The following is a 21440-nucleotide window of genomic DNA, read 5'->3' as shown; positions in this document are numbered from 1 at the left end:
ATGGAGGTCAGTTGAGGGAAATTTTGGGGGTATTTCGAGGTTATTTTTAAGGTTGTTAGATCGGGTACGAAAGAGACGCGAGACCAGTGTACTTCAAGCTCTTTATTTCATGTATAGACCTGTACAAGATCTTGGAGCCGCGGCAGCCCTTCATATAGGGATTGCTCGCGGCTCGCCGGCCAATGACAGGTCTTTGAATCTCCCGCAATTGGCTCGGCCTATCGCAGTTGATTCTTAGCGGACCAATCACTGCCGTTCAGTGGACCAATCACAATGCCGTTTGCGTGGACCAATCAGAAGTCAGTATTTGGAGTATGTTAATACAGAACAAAGGTCATATTGGTCTACAAAAAAATTGGGCATTTGGCAATGCTGCTTCCAGTTCCTTCTGTCTCCTTTAAGAGCAGAATTCATTGGCTTACAAATGGACCTATTTGACACTATTGTGTCATGAGAACTAAATAGCATACATATACAGGTAGTCCTCAACTTACATAGGAGTGACCATTCAAAGTTACAACGGCACTGAAAAAAGTGACATGACCGTTTTTCACACTTACAACCATTGCAGCATCACCCCACGGTCATATAATTAAAACTCAGACACTTGGCAACTGACTCATATTTATGGCGGTTGCAGTGTCCCAGGTCAGGGGATCCCCTTTTGTGAATGTCTTACTGAGCAACAAACAATTTGGGCTCAATTGTGATCATAAGTTGAGGACTCCTTTTTTTTAGAATCGGCCACAATGCTATATATTCTCCAGCATTTTAGAATTCTAAATTCTACTTTGAGGTGTTTTTGCCCCATCACTTTTTTTTCCTGTTGGAGGATGTTTTTTCAGCAATATGTTTAATAAATCATTATTCCTGCCTTTCCATGTAAGACTTAATGAAGTCTTACCAGTCAATGAATACTTCAGCTTCAACCATAACAACACAAGAGCAAACAATAGATACAAACTCAAGGTTAATCGCACCAAACTTGATTGCAGGAAATACGACTTCAGCAACAGAGAGGTCAGTGTCTGGAATACTCTACCTGACTCTGTGGTTTCGTTCCCAAACCCCAAAAACTTTAACCTTAGACTTTCTACTATTGACCTCACCCCTTTCCTAGGGGGTCTGTAGGGGCCGTGCATAAGCACACCAATGTGCCTACTGTCCTGTCCTATTGTTTCTTTTATATATTTTTTATTTTTCTTATATGTATCCATATATTCATAACTATGTTTTTACTTATACCTATTATCTTGTAAGCAATTGATAAAATAAAAAATAATAATAAAAAAACTAAGGAAACTGAAGGCATTGTTGTTTTTATTATTATTGTTTTATATTTATTTATTTATTTATTTGATTTAAACCACCTATTTGCCCATGGCGACTCAAGGCAGCTTACACAATGTAAAATCATATTTAAAACAAAAAATAAAAATAAAAACAATAAGAACTAACAAAAAGAATCAAATAAATTAGTAAAGCACAATAGAACAAAATTTGGGAAAACAAAAAACAAAACAAAACAAAAACCACCCCCCACCCCAACGACAGCGATCAAGCTAGCCATTTGATGGGTTCCATCCAGGGGTGGGATTCTACCAGTTTGCACCTATTCGCTAGAACCAGTTGTTAACATTCTAAGCAGTTCGGAGAACCGGTTGTTAGAAGAAATTACTGGCCTAATCCTGTAAGGAAGGCAGGAAGGAAACATTCTGGTGTTGCTTACAGAAACTGCCTCTCCGTTAACCCTTATTGCATTCTTGGCAGGACTAGACTTCCTCTCTCAGGAACGTCTCTGGAGTTCTTTTCCCCTCCTTTGCTGGTACTTTGCTTGTGTGGAGTGACCATTCAAAGTTACAAAGGCACTGAAAAAAGTGACTTATGACCATTTTTCACACTTACTACAGTTGCAGCATCCCCACAGTCATGAGAGGCCAGGCAAGGAGATGCGTGCCTCGATGTGAGCGATATTGAGTTGGCCACATCCAGCCAATAACATGATCTCCAAGCCATGTCCACCCAGTCACATGACCACCAAGCCATGCCCACCACCTAAGCCATGCCCACAGAACCAGTTGTTAAAAATTTTGAATCCCACTCCTGGTTCCATCCCTCTCTGGGTTCCCCAGGTCCGCTGGCAAAACCAGGTCTTCAGTGCCTTTCAGAATAGTATTAATGAGGGGTGCATTCTAATCTCTGGGGGAATGATGTTCCAGAGAGATGGAGCCACCACAGAGAAGGCCCTTCTTCTTTATTTATGTCCCACCTTTATTTTTTTTATAAATAACTGAAGGCAGTAAACATATCTTATACTCCTTCCTCCTACAACCACCTTGTGAGATGATTTGGACTGAAGTGACTGAGTCTTTTGGTTTTTAGCCTGGAGCTTTAACCACTAGAGTAAACTGGTTCTTATCTCTTCTCTTAGGATAGCAATGTGCTTATTTATTTACCTATTGCTTTCTTCATTTATTTAAATGCATTCACCACTCTACATAAGTTGCTTGAATGCAGCTTCAAAAAATGAAGAAATCTGATTTTGCATAATTCTAAGAGAAAGCTTTAACGCTTGTTTAACATATAATGGCTTGGTGCACATATTATGTTAAGATATAGAAATATTTTTATTTGCTTGGGTAAAACCAACATTAGTGTATGATGATAATGAATATAGTTATTGCATTTGGAAATTCAAGTTGACATGTATGTTTTCTCATATTATACCCAACACAACAATCATGTCCAATATGTTAAGTTGAGAAAGAACAACTTGATAAAATCAGGTCTAAGTATACTGTGGTATGTGAATCAATTCAATTGTGGTTGATTCAGTATATAATAATTAAGCATAGTGTATCAACTTAATTGTTGTGGTTAGGTGTCACCTCATGTTGATCAAAAAGAAAGACAATTTTTGTTTCCTTTGATTTACTGTAGGTAATACTAGTTTTTGGTTTAGCATTGCATTTGACCCAACCCATTGCCAGAGCAATCAGCAAAATGCTTTGGACTGCGAGTTATGTGTTTTGCTTAACAAATAGCTAAATCTTTCAAAGAATAATACCTTTTGATAGCATCCAATAGTGTAATTTCATTTTTAGCCCAACCTAGAATCTTTGCTGTGACTTTTAAGTTCATGATTTTTACTGACAAATGCTGACACCAGCTGGATGCAAAAAAAAAAAAAAAAGAAAGAAAGAAAAGGATAAAGATGAGGAGAAGATTATAATTTTTATTGAAGTAATGAAATCATGTATGATCTTAAAGTTTATTTCCCAAATTCCCTTTGAGTTCATGAGTTCATGGCCAGAGGATTGGGAAATAAAAACAAATGACATGGAAAATATATAGCAAATGAATACTTTTTCTTTGTAGGTCTGTGTAGATGTTTATATCCTTGAGGCTTGTGGAAGAGATAGGAAACAGCAAACAACACAAAAGTCATATAGACAGATTATTTGTAAAGCATAAAAACAATTTCATTTAAATACATTGGTTTGAAATGTTATACCGGTATAATATTTGATCCTACATATAGATAGCTAAGCCATAATGTATTTTTGTTTTAGGTTCATTGTACTGTGTGAACCTCATTTTGTGTGGTGTAAGTCTGATTACTTAACTATGATTCATACAAAACTTATAAACTGCAGTCTAGCGTAGCAGTTGAATCTAGACATTGCCTTCCTGGACCAGATATAAAAGATCAGTTCATTCTACAGTACATTTATTCCGCTCAATCAATACAATTATTTCAATGTCAGCATTACACCATTAGATTAGTTTTTTTTTCCATTGAAGCTATACTAAGGCCATAGAACGTTGGTGGTGCAAATTGTTGATGGAAGAATGGGGTTATATGATTGGCAGCCCCATGGCAACTATTATGAGGTCATGAGAGCAACTAGAAGATCCTTGCCCTACCTGGAAAGCCAGTTGGCTTGTAGATAGTAGATGTTTCCTGGTGTGGTACAGGCAAGAAAATCTGTGCTCATACCAGATATCAACCCCCAATCTATAATGGCCAACATTGTGGTGAAGACCATCTGGCAATCCAAGGAAATAAATGAGGCTGGAGACACATCAACAAATATTGAGAGTCGGGCCCAAAGCAGCAAGGATCAGCTTGGAAAGACTACTAGCATCAAGGGCTTTAACAAAAAAAAGAAAGCAGTCTCTTTCCATGGGTGAGTGACCTGGGAAGGGAAAGGATAGAAATGAAATTCGGTGCAATGGTTGTAGTAAGTAAGAACCCACAGGAAGGGAGGGTGCAGAGTAGCACTTCTGCTTTGCTTATTATACATGGTTTCAGATTCAGTTCCAGGCATCTAGAAAGGCCTCTGGGAAAAGACTATGCAACCCACCCTTTTCTCCTTCAGTTCATGGAGAGCTGCTGCCATCAGATCCCAATTTTGTTGGACTACAACTCCCAGAATTTGTAGTCTGCATAAAGATGGCCAAGAATAATGAATGTTTGTAGTCCAACACTGGGCTAAATGAATAATGCACCTCATCTGATCTAAATAAGGTGTTACAACAGTGGTTATTGCTGACAACTTTGGCCAGGCATTGTGAAAAACCATTTAGATATTTTCTGGATTTTCTGTGAGATGAATTTGTGTATGAGTGGGTGGATGGGTGGCATTAATCTGCAATGTTCACTGTTTCATAAATCTAGTTGGTAATGCCAAGAGAAGAAATTTAAACCCTTGGGCATTTTTATGCATAGTGCTCCAGGACTTCATTCTCTCCCCTATGCTATTTAATATTTAAATGAAACCACTGGGAAAGGTCATTTCTTGGTTTGGAGTTCAACAATATCTTCCTGATATCTAGCTTTGAACTGAGCAGAAGATGCATATTCTCCCAGTATGTGAGTGGTGAGGGATTGAATGGAATGGAATGAAACAAAGTGAAATTGAATCAAAGCAAGAGGGAGTTACTGCTTCTTCAGAAACAATTGAGCTTCTGTATTAGAGAGGATCACATTTGTTGATGGAGCTAGTGTGAAAATGAAGATCCTGCTTTTTGATTAGCAGGTGGATTTTTTTTTACCAGAGAAGACCGCACAATTTTGTCTAGTGTTTCTTTTGCATTTCTTGTAGGATGGGAGATCTTGGCAGTAGTTAGCCTTAGTAATATTGATTATTCCAATATTTTCTTAGTTGGGTTGCCTTTGAAGAGGTCCTAAAACTAGTTGGTGCTCATTGGCTGGGAGTTCAATCCATTTCAATAGGATACCATTGGCTGGGAGTTCAATCCATTTCAATAGGATACCATTGTCCTGTGGTTCTGCATTGATTAACAATTTTGTTTCTATAAAATGCTGGTTTTGATCTATGAGGCCTTTATGCTGCTTTATGAACCATCTTCTCCAAATAGGTACAGTACGTCCTATTTGGGAGGAGTTTCTCTGGATTTTCTCCCACTTCAAGAAATGGTGGGCATGAGAGCCTTTTCTCTTTTTGGAACAGGCTGCCCTCTCTCCCCTTCCCCCCAAGTTCTGTTTGATTTTATTGGATAAATAAAGAGTGTTGACTTGGGGGCAGGATATAAATGAGGGAATAAATAAGACTATATACCTTTTCAATGGGTTGCAATTCAAGTCTCAAATTTTTTGGAACAGTATTCCAGGATATCAATCATAAATCCCTTAAATTGAGGATGTTGAAGACCAACATACACACATAAAAACATCATATTTGGGAGAGCTGAGCCAGGATATCATATTGTTTTGATATCTTTATATATCAATATTTGTTTTCTCATGAAAGCTTAGTAGAAGATAATAAAACTGATATCAACCAAGAGTTGCTCTTATCAAAGAATATGTTAGCCACTGAGGCATCATAATTCTTTTTGCTGCAATACTGCAATCTCTCTGCATTATATTATATAGGAAAGAAAGTAGTCAACAGCTGAATCTAAAGATAACATATCCCCTTTTCCCACCCAGAGTCGAGCCCCATTTTACCACTGAAAGTCCCAATCTGAATTTGAAGCGTTCTTCTGCTTGCACTAATGTTTCTCTTCTGAATCTAACTGATGGGGAACGTGATGATTCTACCACCGAGAATGAATCCACAGATGACGGAGGCTTACCAGGGGGAGCTGGAGGCGAAAGACGGGATCCTCTGTTTCCCATCAAGCCAGCATGGTCAGAAGATGAAGATGATAATTCCAGCCAGCAGGTGAGGACATGAATCACAATCCCACATTTTATGTATGTATGTATGTATGTATTTATTTATTTATTTATTTATTTATTTATTTATTTATGTATTTATTTATTTGTCAACTGCTTACAAGATAATAGGTATAAGTAAAAACATAGTTATGAATACATGGATACATATAAGAAAAATAAAAGAAATAAAAGAAACAATAGGACAGGGATAGTAGGCACGTTGGTGCGCTTATGCACGCCCCCTACAGACCTCTTAGGAAAGGGCTGAGGTCAATAGTAGACAGTCTAAGGTTAACGGGTTTGGGGAAAAAACGACAGAGTCAGGCAGAGTATTCCAGACATTGATCATTCTGTTGCTGAAGTCGTATATTTCCTGCAATCAAGTTTGGTGCGATTAACCTTGAGTTTGTATCTATTGTGTGCTCTTGTATTGTTGTGGTTGAAGCTGAATTATTCATTGACAGGTAGGACATTGCAATGTACTTGTTGCTGCTTTCCTAGATAATTAACTTGCCCTGGTTTAGTATTGTTCTAATAACAGACATGAAGAAAACTTTTATGCCACTCCCATAAAAAGATTCTTGACTGTTTAGTGCTATAATAGATTTACAGATTCTCCTTTTGCAAGTTTTCCCCCAAAAGGGTTTGTACGCTTGATACTATTTAGCTCTGTTTATCTTTTCAGTCCATATTCCACTTTGAAGATGCTGCTTCCAAGCCTCTCACATTTCCTTGGTGACTGGAAGGGATGAATCCTGTTTGAACTTCTAATGTTTTTTTTTATAAGAATGTTTTTTATAGTATAAAATACAAACACACAAAAACAAATAATAGGAAAAGTAGGGGAGGGAAAAGGGAAAGGAAGAGTGGGGAAAGAAAGAAAGAAAGAAAGAAAAAAAGAAAGAAAGAAAGAAAGAAAGAAAGAAAGAAAGAAAGAAAGAAAGAAAGAAAGAAAGAAAGAAAGAAAGAAAGAAAGAAAGAAAAGGCATTGACTTCCGACTCTCTTTGGTATAGTAGAATAAGTTAACATCAAACCTCAACTTTTTACTTTTACATCATAGTATAAACTAGCCATTTCTATAAGAACAAATCTAATCGGTAAAATCCAAAATCAAAGTTTCATTTTTTTCCACCTTAAGCACAAAGTTCAAGAAGCAGCTTCCAAGTCGAAACAAAAGTAGTTGTGTTTTTTTTTCTTTAATCAAAGCAGTCTATTTAGCTATCTCTGCTAACTTCATCAGCTTTTGCAGCCATTTGTCCATTGTGGAAATCAAAATGTCCTACTTTTGTGCATGAAGTAATCTTGCTGTTGTCAGTATATATAACATTGAAATTCCAATTTTTTTTTCCAACTCTTTTTCCATTAAATGTAAAAGAAAAATTTCTGGTTTTATTCTTATATTCACTTTAAGAATCTTCTGAATTAGGATATGAATCCTACTCCAATATTTCTTTGCTTTATTACATGTCCACCATAAATGATAAAAAATTACCATTAACTGTAAAATTATCAATTAACTGTAAAACCTTCTTTATTTTTTTTCTACCAAAACAGCAGCAAAAAGTTTATAATCATTTTTTAATAATGATATTGATCCGTAGTTCACTGCAAAATATAATCTGAAATCAGGTAAACACAATCCTCTTTCTTTTGCATCTTGTATCACCTTACATTTAATTTGTAGTTTTTTTTCTTGCTACATAAATTTAGATATATCTTTCTGCCATTGTTCGATTAGAGCAGTGATGGCTAATCTTTTCGATACCAAGTGCCCAAAGTGCACGTGCACACATCACCAAAATTTAGACGAGTGTCTAATCTTCTGGACCTTGGCCTTTCTTATTCAATCTGCCTTTGGATTATGGATTTCCTGTCTGGCCACTCACAGACAGTCAGATTAGGTAATCATACCACTTCAGCCCTTATTCTTAACACTGGTACACCACAGGGTTGTGTGTTGAGTCCCTTACTCTATACTCTTTATGTGCATGACTACATTCTCACTCACACTAGTAATACTATTGCTAAATTTGCAGATGACACAACAGTGGTGGGACTCATCTCCGGGGGGGATGAGTCTGCCTACTGAGATGAGGTGGATCGGTTGCTTTCATGGTGTGGAGACAATAACTTGGTCCTCAACACTAATAAGATCAAGGAGCTTATAGTGGACTATAGAAAGAACAGATCAGATATCCAGCCCTTGCTTATCAATGGAGACCGAGTGGAGCAAGTGGCCAGTTTTAAGTTTCTGGATGTTACCATAAAAGAGGACCTGACCTGGGGTGCTCATATTTCAGCACTGGTCAAAAGGGCCCAGCAGAGATTATACTACCTGAGACTTCTCAGGAAACAACAACTGAATGAAAAACTGCTGGTGACCTTCTACCACTTCACCATAGAGAGCATTTTAGCATACTGCACCTCTGTATGGTTTGCCAATTGCACAGTGGCAGATAGGAAAGCACTCCAGAGGGTTAATGTCATTGCCCAGAAGATCATTAGTATTGTATTAGTATTGACAATAAAGAAAACTAAACTAAACTAAAATTATTTTCATTCATTCTTTTTCTGTATCTTTGATGATATTGCATCATGCAAAAATTAAAGAGAATCAAGGATTTTTTTATAGCAAGGTTTTTTGTTTTGTCATTATTTGTTCAAGAAAAATATTCCTTAAAAATCTTCATATCTCTTGGTTGTTTAGGAAGTGGACTAGGAAAGAATTTGCCAACAGAATCCCCTTGATCATAACCAATGAGAATAGCTCTTCTAGAAGAATTCATTCTCTTGAGATCCTCCTTCTGCAGAGATATGTTTGTGTCATTCTTCATTCCTCATTTGCTTTCTGCATATGGCCTTTTTGGGCGCGTCAAATGTTTACACTTTCCAAACATTAGAGATGCTCAAAAGTTGTGACATGCCTTGGGGATTGTAAAGATATTTTGGTTACTTTAATATAATTTAGATGTGCTTGACAAGTAACTACATAAATACAACTTTTCAATATTTTGTTTGTTTCATTTATATTGTTCCAAATATGTCTTTCTTTGCTTTCCTTGATCCTCAGCTGCAACAGGTACATTGCAACAAGCACGTTTCTACTATATGGCTCCAGTGTCCCTCAAATATGTCACTAATTTCTTCTATCACTTTTAGCAATGAGTTCGTAGGTCTCTAAGAAGACCTTCTGGTTGACACCAAGACTGAAATAAATTATTGGAAAGTGTGAAGAAGTCAAGAGTAAATGGATGATCCGGTTTCTTCTTACATTCTCTCCCAACAGGAAGTGAGCAATAGTGGCCTTTTGCGAGCCAAGGACTCCATTACCAGTCTCAAAGAGAGGACATCTAAGGTCAACCACCATCTTCAGAATCTGCAGGTCTGTTTTTTTTAATAGACTGCATAACTGAACAGTTAGATTTCTACGTTGACCATGTCTGTTTCTGCTTTAATAATCTGGAATGTAGAATGAATTTGTTTTTATTTTTTTAAGGCTCCTAATGCAAGAATGCTTCATTCTGACTTTCTGGGCCAATTTGAGGGAGAAGGTGCTAAATTCTGTCCATCTTGTTGTAAAATCAGATTTGACTTTGTCTTCATTTTGCCTTCATGCCTTCGCTTTATTGCTATCATTTAATTTTTCTAAATAATATTGTTGGCAAAAAAAATAAGTTAAAAATTTAAAAGCAAGAGTGTATATGTTGATCCTTAAAAAAATTAATTCATAATTAAATGTAATATATTGTGTAAGCATTTAAGTGTTCCAGTACTCTTAATCAGACAGAATTATACAAAAAAAGTAGAAGAAAGAGTGTTCATGGGAAAAGGTGAGGTTGGAATGAGGGAAAAGGTTTAAAAGTAGACTATGCATGTTATCCACAAGATTAACATTTGCCAGTTTGCTTTAGTCAGATTATGTACAATTCTTGTTTTAGTTTTTAATGATATTGCCATCACTTAGGCTTGTTGGTTTGGGATTTTATATACATGTCTCTGCTCAAATAGTGTGACAGCACATGTAACTGTCAGAAATGAGGCAGAGCATTTTCTAGAATTGCCCAACCATCCTAGTGCCCGAAAAGCAAAAATGTGCATGGTTCTATGTTACTTAATGGCCCTGGACAATAATAGATGAATGGGGAAGAGCTTTCCTAAGATAATTTGAAGAGAATTTTCATTTGTTCTATTTGATCCACACCAAAGATAAGGCAGCAGCCTGCAGCTAAGGTGCTTCTGTGTCAAAGAAGTCCCCACAGGTATGGAAGGGCACTCAAGTCAACTGGTTTCAATTGGCTGGATCTTCCTTACAAAGGAGGAAAAAGAACCTTGTTGATTGTTTTGAACCCACTAGAGAAGTAACAGAAAAGGCATGTAGGTCAAGGGTGAAAGCCAATTGGTGGAGTGGTTAAGACAGTGGTCAAATTCAAGGCCTGTGGTCCAGTTCTGGTCCACAGGGTGCTTAAATCTGGACCGTGGGGCTGCCCTGGAAACAGCAAAGGATAGGCCTGTGGTGCCTCTGCCAGCAAAAACGGAGCTTGGGAGGGCTGCGTGCGGCCCTCGCGAGTTCCCTTTTCGTTGCAGGAGGCCGTCACAGCTGGAAACGGAGCTCAGGAGCCCGTTTTCGCTGGCAGAACACTCGGACCACCGTAGGCACCCCCAATACGAGTGACGTTGAGCTGTCCATGCCCCCTGCATGTCCCATGGAAGTCAAACACAACTGATGCGGCCCTCGATGAAATTGAGTTTGACACCCCTAGATTAAGGCATCAAGCTAGAAACCAGGTGAATGAAATTTAATCCTGACCAGAGTATAAAGAAAGCTGGGTGACTTTGGACGTCACTGTCTCTCAGCCCTAGGAATTAGGCAGTGGCAAACCACATTTCCAATGTAAGGCAATTAAAATCAGCCTTAGAATATTAAGTTAAAAAAGAAAAAAGAAATGAGAGATTTTTCAGCTTTCTCCAAGCTTCCACTTCTTGAAAAGACTTTAAAAAAAAAAAGGAACACAACAATGGTTGCAAATCCATATTAGCTGATTCCATTTGTTTTCTTCTTGGCTTCTAAGTTTCTTCCTGTTTCCTAAAATCTTTTGTAGGAAAGCTGTCGAAAGGTGTCAAAATCTGTGGAGGATGCTGAAATTAAGACCAGTGTGCTGGAAGAAAATTCAGCCCTCTTGGAGGTGAGGGAGAAGATTTGAGACTTGCAGGAATATGGGGTGGTATCAACAGTGCAAGTAATTCACAGCATGTGGAAAGGTAACAGAGCTGCTATGAGCTAGTAGATTGATGGAGAACAGTTGTCAGAAAGTAAGATTATAAGCAGAATCTATGATCTTGGGGGATTGCATTTAAGGAACCAGGATTGATTTCTTCTAGAATGAGAACAGAGTCTGTAATTCAAGTTTCTAAATATTTTGGCTAATAGCAAAAATAGAAAAATAGCAAAATAGAAACAAAAGCAATTTGCTGTAGAGATTTTCAGAGATCAGATTATTGGGCTGGGTTGGTCATCTGACCAGTTCTCTGCCACTTATCACTAGGTGCCCTTTTTTGCCCCTCCATCTGTTAAATCTATTCCTCTTTTTCATCGAGGGATTCTTATCAGATATTTAAAAATATGGACCTTTTAGCAAAAGACAGCCAGGGCTTAAAGATAGATTACAATTCAGTTCCACTGTTAACTATAAGAATTTATTTTTTGTCAGGCTGGCCTACAGCACAAGAAACTGTTTTAGGAAAAATTTGGAGAAAGAGCTGTACATGAGAAAAATAAGCTCCTTCAATTATGCTTGATTTCTTTTGGCATAAAGTTTTTGAATCAATATGAAGGTATTTTGTTACCTTTTCTGGAATTTTCTTTTTAAATTCTCAATCTCACCAGCATTAAGTTTTGGACTGGCATCGAAGGGACAGAGGCTCTAATCCTACCCCACTATTATCTGTAGAAGCTCATTTTGCCAGTTTCTCCCTCTCCACAGCTCAGGCTAGTTCTGTTGTTGCCAGAAACTAGAATTAGAGCTAAATTTGTTAATTGGAGCTTCTGACTAAAAGCTGGGATAGTTCTTTAATAAATCATATCATTATTTATTGTCAAAAGGCTTCCTGATGGGCTGAATACTACAGGTTTGAGTCTCCGTATCTTTAAGAATTAGCCAAGTTGCTGCTCTCTAGATTCGTAGATGAAAGATGCAATGGTGATAGTACAATATTGCAAATTCAGTGTTGTGTTCTTGCTAAGTTTCTGGTATAGGATCATTTCTTTTTTAAATGCTGCAACTGCTTCAGCTTGTTTTCCCTTTTATTTACCATCTTATTAAATTGAAAAGGATGGGATCACTCCCAAAGAAAACTACACCAAACTGCTTTCTTCTGTGGATGCACTGTATTTTCCTCCAAATCTTGGATTACAACAACTATAGTTTCTAGCTAACCCAGCTAGATTGGGAATTATGAGTGTTGTAATAATTATACTCAATATCAAATTAATGTTATTGTTTCCCTGTCACTTCCCCACTCTGTTTAGGAGAAACTACGTAATTTGCAGCAACAAGTTCAAGTAGAAGACTTTCGTTGGTAAGATCTCATAGCAGTTGCTTGAACAGGGTAACAAGTAGACTCAATAGGCAGAATAGTAGCGATACCCTCAACATCAGCCATCTATGAAGAGAGTGATGCTGTTTGATTGACATCCATCATTAGCCTATGATGAATAGTGGGCAATTGTGAGCAGGTCTTGGGGATGAGATGGGCATAGTTGAAAATCCAAGCATGGCTTCCACCTTGGCTTGCCTTCTTCTGCTGGGAGAGATCAGGTACTATGAAGTGGGAATGGAAGAGCCTTGGTTTTGCTAGAGGCACCAACCCTTCAACCTGGTCTCTTTCCATCACTCCTCACTCTAGGAAATGTATGCTGGATCTGGCCCAGAAGGAGGCATTGCGGCTGCTGGCCCAGCTGGGGGTGCGCTTGGAGGGGGTTCTTCCCCAGCGGGAAAGGACACAGGTGGAGCAAGGCCAGGAGCTCAGGATGCTGCGGGAGGAACTGGATGAAGTCTCTACCACGTATGTGCCTCTCCAGAGCAAACAGACTTCCCTTTCTCTCCTCCAAGGAGCCCTTGTATTCCCAGCAAAGAAAAGGCCAGATTTTAGAGATGAAGTCAAACGCAACCCATTATTTATTGTATCCTAGAGCTAAAATACAATGAGAGGTTCACTTAGATAACTTTTATTTATGTTCCTAGTGGTGGGATTTGCTCCCTACATACTTATAGAACTTTTTCCTCCTAGAGTTTTGATTTTAGAAAAGTTAATACAACTTCCATGATCATCACTTTCTATTAAGAGTTATAATTTTTTGTAACTCTGTAATCCAGTAGGGAAGATTAATATATTACTAGTTTTGGCCTTGTTGCCCTGGAAGATGGCCCGATCACTATAACTTTTTTTTTTTAAAGTGAAGTTTTCTAATGTTTATGAATCTTCCAAGAGCAAGCTTCATGAATGTGCCTATGGTCTCTTGGCCTTTTTCTTCAGCAGGTTTCTTACGCATTAATATAGACTTAATTGTACCAGATTCTTTGCTAAAAAAATACCAGGGGATTCAAAAACTCAGACATCAGATTCAGAATAAAAGAGGGTGAGTCCTCTAGTGTATTTTGAATCTGTAGCATCTCCTGGAACACAAATGCCCACAAACCAGGAAGCCACTGTTCTTCTGCCAACCTATGATGTAAGAAAATGAGATTGCTCCAATTTGAAGACCTTGCGCCAGAGATTTAAAAAAAAAAAAAGGCTATCAATCTATGTGGCAGGCAAACTTACATTTCTCCAAATTGTTACAGGGCTATGAATTTGGAAGTTGTGGAAATTTGCCCTTTTAGTTACAACTGCTTTCTTCTCTGCTAGGGCAAAACGGACTTCAGTGTCTCTCACTCAGCTTCGGGCAGATCTGGATGGACTCTTGGAAGACATATCCCGACATCTTGCAACACTGAAGAATATGGAAGCATCTGACCGGCCTCCTTCTAATTGTACTAGATGTTCCAGGTACCGAATTAAACCTTTGGGTCAGAATTGAAGAATACAGGCCAACTTGAGAATCAGAAGGATAGACTAAGGAAAGATATGGAAATTAGGGCAAAGTAGAGTTTGATTTCCCTGATTTCGCATAGGTCAGTGTCCTAAAGGCTCTAAGTAATGTTTTGTTTAATCAATATTTATTAAACAAAGCATTACAGGTAGTCTTCAACTTATGACTGTAACTTAACCTGGTATTATGGTTGCAACTCATGGTGGCTGCTAAATTGATTATTGTGCGACTGTACCTAATTTTATCTTTTTTTGTAGAGGTTCTTAAGGAAATGCTATGGTAATTAAGTGAAACCATAGTCATTAAGTGAATCCATTTTATTCAATTGGGGTGTTTTTTTGCTAGTCACCAGATATAAAGGTAGAAATCAGCAAAATACTTGAAAAATTTAGAGCAAACAACTTTAAATGTGAATGATGCCATTTTTAATTGAGGGCTCCCTATAGTGGCTATGTTCACATATTAAGCCATAAATCATAGTTGGGCCTGGGTTCCTGGTTGAATTCCTAACTTGTTCATGGATTGCAGGAAGTCTTCCAATGACTTTCTTATCCAAGAAGGGATGTGGCAAAGAGATTGTTGATGGCAGAAGAAATTATTAAAAAGTAGAAACATATTTTACCTCTGAGACTAGGGTTCCAATTATTTGTCTTTTTTTTTAAATATATATATATATATATATATATATATATATATATATATATATATATATATATATATATAGTACATTCTGGATTGTTTTTGGCATGTGGAACTTGGCATAACCTATGGTTTGTAATTTCCAAGGACCACAAAAGCTAAGATAAAGTCAAACATAGCATATTATGGCTTAGCATGATTGACTGATTATATCAATTTAATAGCTTCCCAATTGACACATGGATCCAGGCAGTATACATTGATAGATAACAATGTGTAATAAATCCCCAACATTAAAACAGAGGAAAACATTGCCAAAGTAGCTTCATCTAGTCAAAACCGATCCAAGAATAGTCCACTGGCACAAAATCTCCCACCTCGTGTTTGAGGAAAAAGCCAAATCTTGACAACTTTAAGTTGTATGGATTTCAGAATCCTGAGTCAATTCCTGATTCTCAAGCATGAGTTGAAATCCACCCAGCTTAAAGTTATGAAGGCTGAGAAATGCTTTCTTACTGGGTGGTCATGATATATCAGGACAGCTAAGATTTTTTTCTATCAAGGACTAGCCAAAATTTTTGCTAAGTCTATGAACAGTATATTAGCTAGAAATACTGACTTGATATTATAGATTTCCTTTCATAGAGCAGCAGGTAATTGCAGTTTTCCAGTTCACAGAAGAGCAAGTTCGTATTACAAAAGCAAGTGAATCGACTACTCATATAAACACTTAATTGGCTGCTGCTAAAAATGCAGTTTTCTACAAAATCCAGTCTCTGGCATTGGCTTTAGATTCCTGAGAACATCTGTTTTCATTCATTTAAAAAAAAATTATGTTGCTCATGTAATTGGCATGCATGTTTAGAAGAATCAAGAAGAGTTGGGTTTTAAAATGGCTGCTTTTTAAAACTCTTTCCAGCTTAGCTGTTTTATACATATATTGCCTACCTTCTCTTACTTCTTCTTTCAGTAGACCACCATGTCAGTTCTGGAAAAAGGGGCAACTGTCCTAAAGCAATGTTAAGTTGGAGCAGTGGTTCTTTTTCTCTTTATGTTAAATCCTTCCAGAGATATCTCATATTTACATTGTTTTCAGTGCAGCAAAGGGCACTCTTCTGACATGGCATGGAAGGCGTTTCTTTGACGGTGTACCTGGGCTGTTGGTCTCCCTTTCAAGACTTAAGCCTATCATATTTTCTACATTGATTGACTGTGTAAATGGCATCCCTTCTTTTCTTTCTTTTTTTTCCCATTTCCCGGTTCCTACCCACAGCTACAGCATTGTGAATACGGAGGTGCTGCGAAAGATGTTTGAACACGCGATGGCGCCCATTTTGGAGGAGCTGAAGCAGAGGGGCCAACCCGAAGGCATATGCCCCAGCTGCCAGCATTTGCAGAAGACGATGACACAGTGAGGACTAACCCCAGACCCTCCTGCCCCCAATAAAGTGTTTCCAGAGTGCAGTCTTTCTGGAGCATTTTTCTGACCCTAAGTTGTGCAGGCCAGATCAAGATGGCCTTGCCCTGGGAAGTCTGGAGACAGATCCACCTTGGCTAAGGATGTTCAATCTGCAAAGCTGCCTTGCCCAGATTCTATTCTAGGATTCTGTTCCCATTCTAATCAGACATGGTGTTCACTAAAATTTCTGGTAGATGTTTTTCTAAACACTACTGAAAATATTTTGAGAGCTTGAAAGATGAGCCTGTGGTCTTCACTGAGCAAAGCACAATAGCTTTGTCACTAAGCTTTTCTTCCTCTCCTCTTGGCTCATACAGGGAATGCAGTCCAAGAGTTAAATGCAGCCTCTGAAAATTCCGGATGTACTTTCTGAGCACTTCTATGAGTGTTGAATGGTAGATTTAATGTGACTGACAGTGACTGAGAATGAAAGTCATAACATTGACAGGGAACAATCAACAATATTAATTGTAATTATAAATGTAAATTAAATGTTGTTTTGTCCTGGCCCTGTTGATTTTGACGAGTGCAGCCTCCATATACTTTTCCAAGTCCAAATGTGACTTAAAGGTGAATAATGCTACAAATTGCTCAGCTATAGTTTTGCACTAGCTTCTGATTGTGTGGTCTTCCTGTCTACTTCCACGTTGCTTTTTTTCTCATTTCCATCTATTTTCCTATTAAAAAAACTGTTCATATTCTGTAGGAAGGGTAACAGCACTGACCCCACTGTGTAGGACAGTGAAATAACTTTGGGGAGTTGAAAATAACCTTTCCATGTCCAGCTGAATAAATCTAAAGACATTCATGAAAATAATGTAACATATTGCCTGTTCAAGCTTCAGGTTTTGGGATATGTGAGCTCAGAAGCACAGACTTTCTTTTCATTAATAGGCAAATTAGCACATGTGTGTCTCTAGCTTTCTCTTCTTGCAAAGCTTACTTACTGAAAATTTAGAACGTTGTTTTTGTTCTATTTTATTTATCAACACATCTTTTGCATATGTGGAAATCCATCATTGTTGCCTTGTTATTTATTCCATGGATATAGTATCTTAGTCTCTTGGTGGTTATAGCAGGAACAATTTCCTAATTTTATGTCCTAATTTTAAAAGTCCTTTGTAATTGATCTGATCTTCCCAGATATTTCTATAGGGGGAAATAAGGGGGAAGTCTGAGAAACAGTAGGGTGGAAGAAAATAGAATCAATAAGAAGTTTCTAAATAAAATTATATACGAAGAGAAATTTAGTTTGCATTTTCTTTCTGTTCCAGCTTTTTGTGTCATGTAGCTGAAATTGTCAAGAGAACACCAGCTTTTGACTGGGGCGGGCATTATTTGTTTAATCATTTTAAATCCTTCTACAGCCTTGTAACTAGGTTAGCAGTTTTCAGCAAATTGTTCTACTATGTCAGAACCATTTTATAGGATAAAAAATGCTGGGCATCAGCTATTGTAAATCAAACTGAGCTATAAGGAGTCTCTTGATAGCCCACAAGTTAAGACCAGTAAAGCAAAGGCACCAATATGGTGGTTCCAGGTGATTCCCCTCTCCAGAGATAAACATGTACTAGGAATGCTACTTGTGCTGACTATAATTAAGTGCCAAATGTCAGAAATATGTCAGTTACAGGTGCTTAGGTTCATTTAGCAATCATTCAGTTATGACAGTGCTAATAAAAGTGATTTACTATTATCCTTGCATTTACAACCATTGCATGTCCCTGTGATTATGTGATCAAAATTGGCTGCTTTGCAACCAGCATGTATTTATGACAGTTTGCAACTTCCAGGAGGGTGAGGGGATAAAAGGTTGTAAAATCAGGTGCATATCACGTAACGACTGCCTCGCTTAGCGATGGAGATTCTAATCCCAATTATGGTTGTCGGTTGAAGTCTACCTATATCTGTTGTTCTGGGGACAGGGAGTGAAGCTAAAGGTATGAGTCATTTTAAAAACTCAATTCTCACACCCCATTTGATATCCCTTGCCATTTCTCTGTCTTAAATCATCCAAAATATAAACTAAAAATGAATCTTTCACTGCTTAATGGTTGTTCAAACTTGCACTAAGATCTAAATTCAACTATGGATAGTTTAAAAAACAACAACACGATTTTGTAGTTGAGCCATGGTGGTGCAGCAGTTAGAATGCAGTATTGCAGGCCAATCCTGCTGACTCCTGATTGCGAGCAGTTTGGTATTCGATTCTCACCAGGCTCCAGGTTGACTCAGCCTTCCATCCTTCCAAGATCAGTAAAATGAGGACCCAGATTGTTGGGGGCAATAGGCTGACTCTGTAAACTGCTCAGAGAGAGCTGTAAAGTGCTGGTATATAAGTCTGCTATAGCTATTATAAAGAGCTTCCTGTTCTTAGTCTCTATGTAATTCACAACATAACTTTCGAATTTCCAGGAGTGGTCTTTACACATATGCATACACTTGATCTAGATTCTCATTGATTACTATCTTCTTTTACACATTACCTACTAAACTAGAGGGACCAAGAGGGAGGAGACTTGATGTTTTTGCTACCTATTTATTAACCACCCCTTCCAAAGACTGTCATTTCTGCAGGATCCAATAACTCTCAGCCTCAGGCATTACCACTGAGTAAAGTGAACTGAGCTGTCAGATCTAAATCTACCCTTTAGTATTTTTTCTATGACTGTGCTGTTCCCATCTCTTGCTACAGTCACAGGCCTGACCATGCCTTGTGGCCGAGTGCATGCAAGCCATCAGGAGGCAGTAGAGTCCTGCAGAGGCAGCCCTGGGAGAATGCAGGCTGCTTTTCCCTGTGGTACTTGGCTCTCTGCTCTCTTGATCAAACTGCTGACCTTGTTTGCTTGGTGACCTACAGCGTCATGATTACAAGTATTGCACATATTATTTGCTTGGCTTGATGCCCCAATGGATTAATGAGCTCTGTAAGCCTTCCTTTTCTCTCCCTTTTCCAACATCCAATCAATGGATGTTGCTCTGATCAATGGAAGTAGGATTTGGAACAATCTTAGAGGCTCCTGCATAAAGAAGAAGTACTGGTATAAGACCATCCGCCTTAAACAAGCATGCCCTGCAGCATGCCATCCAAGTGCCAAGCACCATCTCAATCTAATAAGTTTGATTCAACACACTAAAGAGCTGAAAAACCTCTCCATCTTGCTATGAACTCTCAGAAGGTAATGAAGTGCAAAAGCTTTTTGGAAGTTGCATAACACCATCTACTTTTCTAACTGCAATCTGGCCGTGCCCCCTTTTTCACATAGTTTCCCTAATATTCTTTCTTGTATGTTCCATAGCTAAGCCCTTATATATTTTTTAAAATGGTCTTCAAAGGACAGTTGCAGAAATGATGCAAAAGGATGGTAGTCAAAAACTACTTGCTCAAGTCTCTAGAGGGGTGAAGTCTGGTTTGTCTGATAAAAGGAACTTTAAAAGAGGCAGTATGAAACACTTTGGCAACTGAGGGCTCCCTTCAAAACCTCTTGGTATTTAGACATGCTCCTTGTCACTTTCCAACCTTTCAGTTGACCAAAACCAGACTTTTTTGGCAAGAACTCCCACTCTGGAGTTTTATTAATATTTATAATGCTAAGAGATAGGCCAATTGATCTGGCTTACATTAAGATTCCTTTCCCCTATATTGAATTTATAGTGATTTCCTATTACCTCAGGCATTAAAGGGTGAGAATGAGGAATTCACTTCATCCTATTTGAAGCACTTTATAGGGATAGCATAATCATCACAGCCACAGGGACTGAGTCCTTCATATTCGAAGCACAGAATAGGCAGGTAACCAACCACTGTGGTCTGAAGTGGCTGGAGCACAAGGAGAAGAGATTCTAGCAGCTGGTTGCTGAGGAGGCACAGCTTCAGAAAATCCACGTGGGAGCTTGGAGCAGAAACCTCAATCAGCAAAGCTCCCAACTTTTCTGTTCTAATCCAGAAAAAAACTCTTCATCTTGGTTAGCAATCTTTCCCATCAGATCTTTAGGAAATACAGAAATGTGGGCAGGGTGAATAAGAAATCTTACTTGCCTAGAGATCTGTGGTATTTGATATACAGTAGAATCCAGGCCTCTAAATCCAAAGGGGAACTCCATTGTGCTTGCAGACATCTTCAGGACTGGTCCCTGGGCATCCCCTTCCCCCTTTTCAAATATCCCTGCTGATCAGTGAACAAAAACACACTCAATATGTGTCATTGATAACTAATTGTACAATACTGCTGGCATTTATTCAGTCAATTGCCAGCTGTGGCATGGGCCATTTTGTTCACTTGGAAAAGATTCAAGATGTCATTCATGGCTTTCCGGATATTAAACCCAAAACGATGTGCATCCTGTAAGAAAGAGGAAGAAAAATAAAGAAATTTAGCTAAGAAAATAGAATACACATATTAGTGAAATTTCAAAGCATAGACTTAGCATTACTTGGATAAAACATCCAAGCAAGATTCAAGTTGTATCTTAGTAGGGGATGAGCATTAGAAGGCAGACAAACACAGTCATGTTTTGTGGAATGGGGAAGGGGGGTTTCCCAGCCAAACTTACTGGGAATTCTAGAAGCAGACAGCTAATCTCTACCTATACACCGTAACTGTATGGGTTCCTAACACCTACCAAAACAATTAGTTGCTTGCTTGTGTTTTTGCATAACATATGAACTAATCCCACTTTGGTTCATTCAACAAATCATGGCTCATCAAAAAATAACTTAGTGCATTGAAAGAACCAAGCCATTTATTTCCAACTTCTTGCTGTCATAAGAAAAGACCACCTGTACTGTATATTTCAACACCCCTGGGGAAATGCATTCCAGAGGGCCAGCAAAGTTTAGATAGTTTGACCAGGAGAAAGAGTTTAGAGGGCTCCTCCCTAGCAATTCTCAGAGTATGTCTTTAATGATGCAAGCAGTTGCTTTAATTTGGCACAATTTCTATAGGTGAGGAACAATAAAGGAAGTAACTATTCAGAAGCAATTATAAGTTGTTCTTGGGGACTGAGAGCATTTGGCATTTAACATGCATCCCTTTAGTCTTTCAGAGGACTCAAGCAATAA

General features: G+C 38.2%; 1 protein-coding gene and 1 pseudogene across 12 annotated transcripts in view; one reads left to right on the top strand and one right to left on the bottom strand.

Moving 5' to 3' along the window:
• Nucleotides 1-4023: 4023 nt before the first annotated feature.
• LOC113413383 (testis-specific serine kinase substrate-like) lies at nucleotides 4024-16423 on the top strand (annotated as a pseudogene). Its single transcript, XR_015745724.1, has 8 exons — nucleotides 4024-4190; nucleotides 5960-6194; nucleotides 9478-9573; nucleotides 11291-11374; nucleotides 12718-13006; nucleotides 13095-13253; nucleotides 14097-14237; nucleotides 16193-16423. The product of XR_015745724.1 is annotated as a testis-specific serine kinase substrate-like (transcript).
• A 4158-nt stretch (nucleotides 16424-20581) lies between these two features.
• The window catches only part of CPT1C (carnitine palmitoyltransferase 1C), a 45256-nt gene continuing 44397 nt past the window's right edge, over nucleotides 20582-21440 (bottom strand). For all 11 annotated transcript variants that reach the window (XM_087945235.1, XM_087945234.1, XM_087945232.1 and 8 more), the window contains one exon: nucleotides 20582-20721. In XM_087945235.1, coding sequence (XP_087801361.1) covers nucleotides 20623-20721 — 99 coding nt within the window. In that variant the 3' untranslated portion in view covers nucleotides 20582-20622. The remainder of the gene's footprint in view (nucleotides 20722-21440) is intronic.

This window comes from Notechis scutatus, chromosome Z (assembly GCF_049901735.1).
Source record: "Notechis scutatus isolate UNSWTSFEM ecotype Mainland chromosome Z, rNotScu1.2, whole genome shotgun sequence".
NCBI classification, from domain to species: Eukaryota; Metazoa; Chordata; class Lepidosauria; order Squamata; family Elapidae; genus Notechis; species Notechis scutatus.
This window is presented reverse-complemented; position numbering and strand designations above follow the sequence as displayed.